Source organism: Lampetra fluviatilis, chromosome 14 (genome assembly GCF_964198595.1).
Source record: "Lampetra fluviatilis chromosome 14, kcLamFluv1.1, whole genome shotgun sequence".
Classification (NCBI taxonomy): Eukaryota; Metazoa; Chordata; class Hyperoartia; order Petromyzontiformes; family Petromyzontidae; genus Lampetra; species Lampetra fluviatilis.
Window position 1 is genome coordinate 8,614,267 of NC_136288.1, and position 12,893 is coordinate 8,627,159.

Here is a 12,893-nt window from a genome sequence, read left to right on the forward strand (position 1 = left end):
AGGGTGGGTTGGAAGGAGTTATTTTATCATGGTGAACTGTACTTTTTGAGCTGTGTAAATCGAGTTTGATACACATGTGCTCAGTGGTACAAAACCTCTTCTGAAACCAAACCGTTGTTTGGCCTCTAACTTGACCATTCAGTTCGCTATAAACTTCACGAAGTGTTTACATCACAGCCATGATCTATCTCCTTTTGGATGAAGGCCTCTCTCTCCAAGCTTTTGCTATCCCTTATGATCGTACAATCCATCTAGTTCCTACGCACGAGCTGATCTCATCACTCCATCTGGTCGACGAGGTACTTCCTGGCCTGTCGCCTTCTTTGGCTGCCACTTCTTCATCGGTCTCGACCACCACTGGACATCGTTCCTTCTCGCGACGCGACCTGCCCAAGCCCACTCATTTTCCCAACAGTCAATACAGTGGGTGTCTCTTGCATATGCTCTCCGATCCCCGTAACAAAAGCACTTTTTTACAAAAGCGAAAAAGTCGGCAATCACGAAGCATGGTGAATTATTTTCTGCTATTACACCGAGCCCAAAAGGAGAACAGGTTGTATATGTGTCTTGCCTCACGGCAGATGTGGAGCGCACGTTCACAGGAAGTTCCTGTTTTTTTATGCTAATTTTGGTCACGTGACCAGGAAGTCACGGTGTTAGATTTTTAGTGAACCACGCGGGCTTCGGCCATCTTACTCATAATTCAAGATGGCGGCACGCATCGCATCTCAGTGAAACCACAGCCGCACTTGTCCATTGTGGGAGCTTAAGAAGCATTGTCTGTAAGTTGTTTATATTCCTATAATATTGGCAATGGTGTTGTAATGTTGGAATGACCGTTATAGTGATGTAAATGCCTTTATGGTGCCGTTAAGTTGTTGTAGTAAATACGAGGCCTAGTTAGTAACGAAGCCTGCGACTTTCCTTATTGTGGATGTTACTTGTGATTTAGTAGGTCGAGTCAGACTTGTGCCTATGTTGCGATCCTGAGAGTAAAGATGACGAAGTATCTCATCCACAGTTTAGTGTTATGTGTAATGCTGTACTTTTGGGGTGCAGTGGGATGAATACACGATGTGGCTGTATGCAACGCACCGGCTTGTGCTTTTGTCTAGTTGTTCAGTGGTAATGTAGGGGCCTGGTCCGTCCAGGATCTATTGTTATCTAAGACAATGTTCTGATGCTGTGGTGTTCATTGTGTTGGTGTTTCCGGATTATAACAGATGCTGTATCTGTGTTTTCTCACCAGTTTTACCTTGTTACAATCAAGAAATGACGATTGGAGTTGGACGTTCATCCTGGCTCCGAGGGTTTATTGAACGCAAGGTTATCTACTCGACTAGCGGTGTAACGCAGCGCACAGTGAGGCCGAGATAATATGGATGCATTATATATGTACAGTATCGTGAATATATGGCAACATGACCGACGTACACAAACATTAGATGCAACCTTTAATACTGACACTTTGTTAGGTCTTGGACACTGGCTCAGGACTTGCAAAGCAGGAGTTGAGCACCTTCCCCATGCTCATTTGAGCATTAAAACACACACACTTTTACATAAAGTATCTTGTGCCGTCTGTGCAAGTGTATGCCTTGTCTTTGTATTCCAGTAATATCACATCTAATGTGTAAGCGCGTGCATACGCACACATTCAAATTCAGTTTCATACGATTGGACAAAGGCACTCCGTTGAAGAGAGATCCAACTTTGTGTAATTTGAGCATGTGGAGGGTTCGCGTGCCACAGTCAGGATACCAAGTACTGCTGGATTCTTCCTGTTGTGTAAAAGTATCTCATTGGGCTTCATGATTTATTTTTAATACATGACATGAGCTGCAGTGTTATCAGTGTTATTGCAATCATGATGCCCAGACCACCACGCAGTAGGACCTGCATTCACCCAGACACGTATCTTTTTAGTGGGCACCGTGGGATTTATTGATTTTTTTTTCTCACTTGGACTATGCCTGCTGGGCATGCGAATTGCTACTGGTGCAATTGTTTAAGCACATAAAGCAGCCTCCATGCTATGGGAAGAGTGTTGCCGTGCGCAGGCCAACATCCTCCTAGAGGAGACACTGCAATTTATGAATCATCCTCATTGAACATTAAAAATTCCTCTAACCTTAAAGACACATAAAATACACTGCTTTAAATAACGATGCCTTAAAATAGCATTTAAAATAGAATAATGAGCAAGATGTGATGAGTAAGTGCTATGTCATGGGAAGATAACAGTGGTTGATCTATAGACTGGATCCTTGCCTACGAATGTGAAATTTCGCCCTCTGCACCTCGTGAATTCCACTGGAGATGGGCACCGCCCAGTCACGTTGTAAGAGCGCCTGGACATTTTGATTTCGACATTGACTATTATTCCTGAAAATATCTGACCAAATTGATAAGTCAATTACTTTTATAATGCAAATTTTGACCTGTAAGACTGGGCCAATACTTTGATGGGCATATGAGATGCCTCTGTCACCACGGTGCTGCTTGAGAGATGATCTTGACTTTCCATCTCGAGGCCAGGGGTCGGAAACCTGCGGCTCCGGAGCCGCGTTAATCTCTTTAAGGACTGCTTTGTGAAGTAAATTAAGAAGGACCACCGTCTGGTAAACACCACACAGTGCATTGTGGCTCTTGAAATATTGAGGAGCCTTTTTACCGAAATTTAAAAAAATATCTATTCCTGTTATTTTGCTTGCTGACCCCTGCTCTAGGAAATGATAATCATGACATATTTTAAGAACCGATTCGAACATATGTTATAATTTTATTTTGCATGGATATAGACACCACAGGTTACATGTTTACATGTTCTGCATACTGTATACATATCTAACCAGGTGGCACCGTGGTGAACGTACTGTAACCCCGTGACCTCGGTCCTTTCCCACATCGCTCTCTCCCCCATCGCTCTCTCACCCTCTGCAACCACAGGGAAATTAACCTAATTGTTTTATAAACAAGGTTTAAAATATGCTTGAATTAGATTAGGCTATATACAGAGCTAACCCAAATACCGTTTGATATTTTCTATTTACTTGTGTCCATTTGTCCCAGTGTCTCTCTCTCTCCCTGCGTTGCTCTCTGTGTCTGTCCCCCATCTGTCCTCATGGTTCCCATTGTATATCTTCCTTTAACTCTCTCCGCGTGTCTCTATTGTCTCTCACCCCATGTATCTCTCTTCTTGTCTCTCTCCTTGTCCCTGTCTTCCTATTCCTGGCTTCGCTGTGCGTGTGCCGTATGAATATATGTTGCGCATTTGGGGAGCGGTGGCGCAGCGGTTAGTGCGCTGTGCTACGAACCAGGCGACATGAGTTCAATTCTCGCTCACAGCCACCACCTGAACCGGTGTTGGACCTCACCTAGGTCGACTTAGTCTCAATTGAGTACCTGGTGCGGTGTGTAAACATCGCGATTGGGGCGTTAAAGGTGGTCAGGCGTGGTGCTGGCCACCCACCTCCTCGTGTGCCGTACCGCGGCCTTCATAGGCGCTCGTCAAAAGCACTTGTCTCAACATGATCGTGCTTAGCATGTGTATGTGTATCTGATATACGCCATGTGTGTGCATTTAAAAATATATACGAATGTGGCTGTATACATGCTTTCGTTCCAAACAGGAGTCGCCAACCTGAAATGCTTGCTGAATTCTTTCAACTTATCGAGTAAAGCCACACACGGGTGTGTTTGACGAGCAAAGCTCAATATATGGAGCAAATGTGAGGACACGCAAGATATGTATAATGTGTATGTTGTAGCAATGTAAGTTTACGCTCCATAGAAGCCACTGAATGACGTGACCTCATTGGGTTTGTAGACCCTTTTAGAAATTAAAATCCATGGAATTAACGAACTTCAAAAATTAGAACAGATCTATCTGGGTTTTATCATATCTGGCTTTTCATCTGGATACATAACTTTACTTTAGAGTGACACACTGAGCCATGCGCTGCTAAGGGAGCTCCTGTCCTATTTGCTGCTCTACACGCTGCTGTCCCTGTCGGATTTATGGGTCAGCACTTCAGTCATTTGCCACCTCTTGCGTGGGTTGATGCGATTCAAACTATCGTGGCTAGCACTGGCGGAGCCAGTGGAGAGGGGGTAGGGTGGCACGTGCCCCCCCAATAATCCGATCGAAATCCTTAATTTCGATCGGGTCATTGGGGTTTATTAGTAATAAATCATAATTTTGCGCCCCACACTGCCATATTATTATGTGCCAGGGACTCTATGAGATGATAGGACAATAGTCTGCGTCCATAATTGGCAATAAGTAACGGCAAAGCAGTTATAAGTGACTCCGAATTGTGCGCAGTTGCGTATACAGTACACGACTTCCCTGAAGGCATACCTTCAGCGAGCGCGATGCCGATCACACACGGTTCGAATTCAATCCTCGATCGATGGCTGCGCCATCGCTGCACACACATCGAATAAAAAGCAAAGGACAATTCCTTACTAACAACTCCAATCATTTTTATTTGCTGGAGGGGTTGCCCCCCCCTACCTGAAAATCCTGGCTCCGCCATTGGTGGCAAGCATTGTCCAATTGAACCCAACTTGAGTGTTAATATTTATATTCACTCGCATTTCTCCGTAATGTGTCACCTCTATTTCCCCGGTTTTCCATTGATACATTTTTTTTTATAATTGCCTGGACCGAATAAATTATGCAAAATACGTGGTTGTGCCCCAGCAAGCGCAGTAGGAAAGTGTCCCTAATTACATACAATTAGCTCTCAAATCACCGGGGCAGCATACATAGAGCATGCGGCTAATAATACCCACGTGCAAGTGTTTGACAGCATACAGACATAGCAAAACAATGAATGGTAACTGCTGTTCACTTTACGATGGGATTGCAGACAAGTTAGGATTAATAGTTAATGTTAGATTACAGGAGTAGGGTAGAAGTGCTTTTTAGGACTCTTTTTGTCCGATGAAAAGTATAGCCTTCAACGTCACATTAAGGTGTGAAACTGCCATTATTCATATATGGCGTTCCATCTCGCTCAGAAAAATACATTCGAGCATTTCTGGTGAATTTTAATTTGGTTGAGTTGTAGGTATTTATGGAAATAAAGAGAAAAAAAAGTTTTTCTTTAAAAACTAGAATACTGTATCTTATCTTACACATAAGTAAGTCAACCTAAGTAAAATACAGTATAAATAGGGGGCACGTCTTGAATGCAAATTGACGGCAGTTAAACAGTAATAATATTGGGAAAGACTTATCTACATAATGAAGCGTTTTTTTCTGTCTGAGCATATTAACCCTTTGGATTATAGTACGCTTAACCTTGGAATCTGTTCGGAATATACATGGAGTATAATATGAATTCATAATCCATATTTTAATGTATTGGTTGTTCAATCATCCATCCATCTGCTCCGTGAAAGGCTTAAATGAGGTTATATAGACCTCACCATCTTCAGTACATTTGCAATGGAAAGCGTTGTCATAGACAATGACGAAGTACAAAAACAACAATGACAAGTGGGTTTTTGATCAACACTACCCGCTTAAATTTTTTACAATTGTACTATTGCTTCCTTCACCTGCATCAATGTTACCTGTGTGCCATTGCTTCAAAAGAGCCAGTCTGAGCTGGACAGACATACAGCAGATCTCCTCTTATCCATAATGATGTGAAAGAACATTGTTGATGAATGTCATTGAATGCCTTATCTGCAAAAAAAAAGAAAAAACTAATTGTGAATAGGATTCTGATGTAATTTTACAAATCGCATACCCTTGGACAACCCGTGAATTACAAAGAATTTGCCACGCGGCTCAAAATTATCCGCAACAAAAGATGCGGTTAAGAGGAAGAGTGTTTAAGAAGCGACTGAAGCATGCGGTGTACAATGCACAGCATGTGCATTGCTCTGTGCAATGAATGCCATCCGTTCGCTGCGTGTGCATGGGCACATACAATAGCTGTGTGCGTGCGCTGGGTGTTTAAATGTCATATTCGAGTGCTAAGGAATAGACAAATGCCCTTCAGGGAGCAGCAGCCGCAAAGCCACAATGCAGGGGTAGGAAAACCCGAGCGTAATCAAAACGAATAGGAAGAACAGGTATGAAAAAGAATAGGGTTTACCCTTTCTGGCAATAAAACAGGTGTTAAGATGTTCAAACACCAAATAAAAACGTTTTGCAAGGAATAATGTCTGCATTAACCACACGTACTTGTGGTGAACATGCAAATAAAACATGCTCTGATAAGTTTAACACGTAGGCTTTCACGACTAATATCCAGAATACAGGTTTTTTGGGTTAGATCGTGTGAATATAGAAATGTGTCGTTCAACCTGCCACCACCCGACACAGCCAATTAGTAAGGTTCGTCACGTAAAATAACATGCAACATCGTTACTAGTACAGCACACCAGATTTAGCTGTCGTTAGATTTGGCTGTCGCCTGATGAAGCTAGTTGTAATTACTGGCGAAACGTTGTATTCAGATTGTAAATGTTGTGGCTTTGCTCTCCAACACACCGGTGTGCTGTACTAGTAACGCATCGGCATGTTCTGTTTTACGTGACAAACCTTACTAATTAGCTGTGTCGGGTGGTGGCGGGTTTAACAACACATAATTACACGATATAACCCAAAAAGAAAACTGTATTATGGATGCTCTGGTAATATAAACATGCTCTGATAATAAAAGAACAGGGCTGCACGTGTTTTTTGCAGACACTGCTATACAGATGCTGTGGCTAAAGTAGTTGCTGATAATCGGGGCACATATAAGAGGTATATTCGTTTAAGGTGCAGTTAATCAACCATACGGAAGGACCAAACAAGATCTTGAGCCGTGAGTGGGGAGCTAAACTGTGACATTTCACGGGCAAGTTTAGCTATTGATTCAACAATGAATCATAATAATGTTACTTCTCACAACTTTGTAGTGTGCTTGGATAATGTTATATTTTTTTCCAAGTGGAAACACATTCAGATAATATATTTTTGGCAAATGAGATCTGAGGAACAGAGGGATTTGAACTCCCTGCACTCTTAGCGTGGCACCATCCTCCAAATCTGCCTTCCATGAACGCAGGTTGATTAGTGTGAAGCACATTAGCACCTCTCCAGTTATTCGCATTTCCCAGCCGTCTAATGAAATGTGACCAACTGCATTATCTCCGGCTCTCGTAACACCGCAGGCATTAGAGCAGAAGGTTTCATAATAATAATGCCTCCGACAGCTGTTTGTCATCTTTTGTTCATTGTTATGCAGTGGTCAGGTTATGAAATGTAAATAGCTTAATGCAGAGTTTGTACTCTTTACTTAGGACACTGCTGGTGATGTGATGCTGAACGTTCTCTCATAAAACGCAGATCCTCGTGGGAATTGTATGACGTAATATGGAATTATTAACTCAATGAATATATTTACTATCGGTTTATCTTCCAATTGTCTGTATAAGAATGCGTTTGATAGTATAAGCAACGGTGAGCATATGTAATATTAAAAACTGAACACATTGGTCAATAACAGACTTGAAATATATACTTTTTTTGCAACGTGTCAGGCAATTGCAATGATCCTTCTTCAAAGAACGATACATTGAAATTTAGCACATAAATCAATTAACATGTTCAGAAGATGGGTCATTGCCCAAAACGTCAGCTATTGTTTTATTTTAAGGCAGTCTTATTGACCACTGTGTTGTAGTTTTTGTTGTTGTTTTTGCCTATGTACCACTGTCAATGCATCAGCATCACCAACGTAATTTGTTTAGGTAACGTTGCCCTCAAGGGGAGAGCTGTAATGCAGTGCAAACACCACAACTGCATGTTTAATTCCCGGCCAAATCTAACATTAACAAAAAATGTTATCCGAACCTGTGCTGACGCCACCCTCCCTTCCACTCCCTTCACTAGCCGGCACTGACCAGTATCGTGAAGTACGGACTAACGACTCCCAACGTTCGGTATGGCATGAATTGACAAAACACTAAACATTTAACCCATATAGTATTGCTTTTTGAATGTAACACATTGTATGCGGCTTTGTTATCCATCCCACTCTTTAGTTGGCACACATGTTTAATCATTACACATTGAATCAATAACTGCTACATTAAATAACAATGCTCTTTAAAGCATTCACTATTGCTTCTGTGAAATAGCTAGAGGCACTCACTGACATAATTTGCAGCTGAAGGAAAGGTGCAATTGTATTTAAAGTATCCAGAGAGTTCATAACAATTAGGTAACTACTACTGACAGATGTGTGAATTGTAATACTTTGCTACAGGTTTTCATTTTCGCAGTGAGGGGAGTTTCCTTGATTTCATAACATTAATGTGATATCGCGACTGAAGTATCATAATCTGGGTAGCACACAAACACACAGGTCAAGACGTGCTGTGCTATATAATATGGATATATATATGGAACATAGTAATGGTCATTCAGGGAAAAAAATTAAACAGAAATGTTAATTCCATCGCCTGGTATACATGGGGGCATGGGTATGATCCCTACCCCGACACCTGTATATTTGGTGTTTGTATGATCTCCCTGTGGTTGCATGGATTTTTCTCCGGGTCCTCCGGTTTTTACCCTCCACTTGGCTTCCATAACTCTCCACATGATAAGCCACTTTGTTGCGCTTTCATTTGTGGCCAGGTCACTTCTGGAAAAGAGATCTATAGTTCAATGGGCCTCACATGGTAAAATAAAAACGTTTAGTTTAAATCTCTGATTTTTTTAATTAAAGATCAAGGTAACAAAATGTTTCAATAATTTTTATAGTTGTAAAAAAAAACCAAGCTTATTAAAAGACACGCATAGGAAAAGGCACGAAAAAACTCGCACACACATCGGTCGATTCTTGCCAATATTGTTTATTATATAAATAATTGATTTTATAAATTGTTAAGAGACCAAGAGGATGTGAAGTAAAGTTGTATAGCTAAAAGGTAAAAACAAATTAACATTTAAACCAAATCCAACGTGAATAGTTGGGTGGCCGGTGCTCTATTCGCAATGTTCACCTGAAAGACAGCAAACAATCTGTATAAGTTCACATTTTTACTTACAAACATAACATAATGATCACACACACGTACAAACGTACATTAAACACTTCAAAAAATAATTCTAAATATTTAAACATATTAGCAATTAATTTCAAAGCCTGCCAGTGACTCGTAACAAGTGTTTTGTATCCCAAAATATATAAATAATTCCTCAGATTTCCAGAATGTACTAAATGATTATGTATATTTTAATAAATGTAGGAATGAACAGAGAACAAAGGTCAATGACATTTATATATTTTGAAGCAGTCTACGAGAATGGTATATTCAGGTTTTCCATGTGAACAGTGTTCGGGCTCCCTTTTGAAACAATGGAAAAAAATCACATCAAGAGAATGATGTCATAAATTCAGCTCTACATTTGTCCACCTTACTGGAATATTATTTACGTCAAATATCGTGTCCAGGGACACAAATGAAATGCAGCATATAATTTATTGTGCGGTCACAGTAGAAGCATGGGGTCACATGCCATTACAGGACAAGATAGGCAGTAAATATTTAAAAGGCATTACATGCATGTGACAGCATAGTAAATAACATAAGTTTGGATAAATTACTTATAACAGTGTCAGTACATCCATCACGCTCCTTGGACAATCCTATAAACATTGTGGGTGATTTGGTGGATAAGGGGTCTTCTCAGCCAACATTATAAGGTACTTTCTAAGGTCTCAATAACCCAATCAACAATTAATTGCATCGTGAATCAAGCAGAACTAGTGTTGGTAGTAATGGGACATGCCAAACACATCTCGACAACTTTAAAGCAACGTGGTAATAGACTTGTGCGTTTACTAATAATCGACACGCAGCGATGAAACTTCAGTTGAGATACTGGTTGATTAGCTTTAAGCATTTATGTCTATTCAACTATGGAATGTGACAGGTGTTTAATGGTAATGACTGAAGTTACACTGTGCACACATAGCATACATTTGGCATGCCCACTCTCACCCTTGCTGTTTATGGAGGTTGCATCTCTTACGATGAAAATTATTTTCAACAAAGTAACTTAATGTGGGCTTATCAGTCTATAAATGTTTCACTTTAACCAAGTCTAACACAATGTCCCTTCACACACAGTTGGCAATGCTAAATGACCCGTACAGACGGAAAACATTCCATCCATGCCCTGTTTCTGTGACTGAATGAGGTGTGATCATGTTCATAAATGCGTAGACGCATTCAGTTTTCTTAAATGTAAAGCATATCTATTTAGTCACGACTTCAGAGGGATGCAAAAATGAGCTTTAGAAGAGACTTACCTACCAAGTAGTTTGCACCTGGGTACAACAGTACTATCGTTCTCCTAAAGCAAGAAAAAGTGCAAAATTTAAACTCGGCACAACATTCAATTATTTCGCAAACATTTAAGCACATTATTGCCACTATTCTAAAGAACAATGACAAGCACATATTATCTATGTAAACCCATCAGTCGTATCATGTAATCATTATTTTAGACGTAAGATCACAACAAATTGTAAACAATCTGCAGCAGTGCATTGGTATGTATTGCATTCATTAGATTTGTATTAATACATTATAAACAAGTGTATTATATTTCATGCTCGCTGGAATATTAACATTTAACATGGCATGTATTAAGTTGCTTTTAGTTTGTATTACCTTTAAATTAGTACCACTGGTATTAAGACTCTTCCTGTTGAAATATCAAGTTACATTTTCTTAGTGCATCTCGTTATTAATGTTTTTTTTTACAAATCAATTAACAAAAATTATAAAGTTTTATGCGATTAAGACAAAGTATTAGGGTTACCTTCTATTGCTGAGGTGCTTATTGCTTTAGAGATCCTTTGAAATCCCCTAAATTCTCATTCGAATCAGCATGGATTAATCAAACGCGCCTGCCTATAGATATGTACGAGGGGGGTTAACTAGCGTTGAGACAACACAAAGGTAACTTCGTTTTAGCACAGCGTTAAAGTTGGATTACTTGCAGGTGACGTTTACATTTTGAATAAACCGTCGAGTGCAACGGCAGTTAGGCTGCGATATAATTTTCCGTGAATTTCGTATACTGTACAATAATACAACCGTTAGTCAATAGACCAGTGTGATTCTCTGAACGCAATTATTTTGCAATGTTTCAAAGCAAAGTGTTTACGTCACTTATAAGATTAAAGTATTAACCGATATATTTAAAACAGCACACATAATTACGTAATAAGATTACTTTTATTCATACAATAACATTTTATGCGATCGATTTAAGCAAATATGATTAATTCAGCATTATAGATTACGATTCAAATGTAAATTATCTACAAAAATTATCTTACTTTAATTCGCATTTAATCATTATTGATAGCAGGGTACTTACTTTATATTGAACAGTAATTGTACCATAAATAATATTTGCCTTTGCTTTTAAATTGCATCTATTTAAGTATGAAAACAAAACTGGTATTTACTTAGTGTAATTGTTTAAAAATTATTAGATCTTCATGCTTGCCATAATTAGAATACACCTTAAAACAAATAAGGTTTACAGACAGCTTGCGTTTTAAAAAGTTGTTAAATTGCTCATGATCGTACTTATTCATCCGACAAACTACATACCATAGACGTATAGGTTTCATTATTTCACTACAGACAAGCGATAGCTGTAACAAAATTTGGCGCACGCAAAATGCAAAATGTACACCAATTCGTAGCAAAGTACGCGAAATGTGTGCGTCAGCATTACAGCCACAAAGTCTAACACTACATTTTGAAAAGGACACGCGATGAAGTCTAGAACAGCAGACAAATATTCAGTGCACAACAAACAAGATGTCAATAGATACCATAGGGGTGTTCCCTGTTGGCGCCCTTCATGCTCCACACTGGCGCTGCTTTGAGGAGGCCATTGGTATTGGACCACCCATTTTGACCTACAGCAACAACGACGACCGACTCAACGTTAGGGCTATGTGATCACTTGGTCCTGTACACGTTACAATACAGAATGAACGTGGAAGCGTGGCGAGTAAATTATGCGTTATTCAATGAAAGGTTTATAGAAGTGATTTTTTGTTAGAAAAATGACGTGCGCTTCATTCTCCCAGAACAATTTGTTGATGTGCTGACAATGTTTTATCAGCCTTCTTTCCGATTCTAATTATTTATAGGTGTCTGTTTCTGAAGCAGAATGGTCTACTTTCTCATAGAAGCTTTGACCAATACATATTTATGTTGGTGACCTTGAATCAATCATGGAAATGGCAAGGGCCAGTCTATTTATACAATGCTAATTTTAGTTTTCACAAGTTAGTAATCATTTAATCAACCCCGGAGGCTTATATGAGCAGAAATAATGTCTGACCGGGTTTTAAATTTGCATGCTATGTGCACAGGAGCCTGAACTTCAGTCACTAGCTTTTACCAGACTGAAGGCACATCCGCTTTACGGCAGCAAAGCCTTTATGTGCTGGTTTCACTTGTTAATACGCTTCATCAGCACAAGTAAAGCGCTGCTTCTGACGCATGTTGTGCTTTGAGCTGTTATAGGGAACACATCCCCCCTTTCACTAATGGGCCAACAATGAAGGTGTAGATTTGTACTAAAATATCAAATAACATGGTCCAAGATGTCACAACAGTTTAAACTCTGCAAAGCAATGTGGGAAAAGGTCACGGTATTCTATTTCATGAGTTGCAATGTGCATGCATAGCAGAGTGAACATATAAACAATTAAATGCTGTAAGCATGGGCTTCTAAATGTATAATTAAAATGTTCATATAAGCATTACATTTGGAGCATAACACTGGTCAACACACTTTTTCTGGCATAAGGTATTCCAACGGTTTAAAGGTAATT

At 39.7% G+C, this 12,893-nt stretch overlaps 1 protein-coding gene across 7 annotated transcripts in view; it reads right to left on the minus strand.

Moving 5' to 3' along the window:
* Nucleotides 1-4,386: 4,386 nt before the first annotated feature.
* Nucleotides 4,387-12,893, minus strand: part of LOC144935851 (KH domain-containing, RNA-binding, signal transduction-associated protein 2-like) — a 55,399-nt gene continuing 46,892 nt past the window's right edge. For 2 of the 7 annotated variants that reach the window (XM_078862664.1, XM_078862663.1), the window contains exons 9-11: nt 11,880-11,966; nt 5,587-5,646; nt 4,387-4,430 (exon numbers count right to left, since the gene is read on the minus strand). In XM_078862664.1, coding sequence (XP_078718790.1) covers nt 4,402-4,430; nt 5,587-5,646; nt 11,880-11,966 — 176 coding nt within the window. In that variant the 3' untranslated portion in view covers nt 4,387-4,401. Of the gene's footprint in view, nt 4,431-5,586; nt 5,647-8,855; nt 9,022-10,334; nt 10,379-10,698; nt 10,733-10,849; nt 11,967-12,893 lie in introns of those variants that run through there. The other 5 variants (XM_078862665.1, XR_013637362.1, XR_013637361.1 and 2 more) reach the window with 5 other exon arrangements.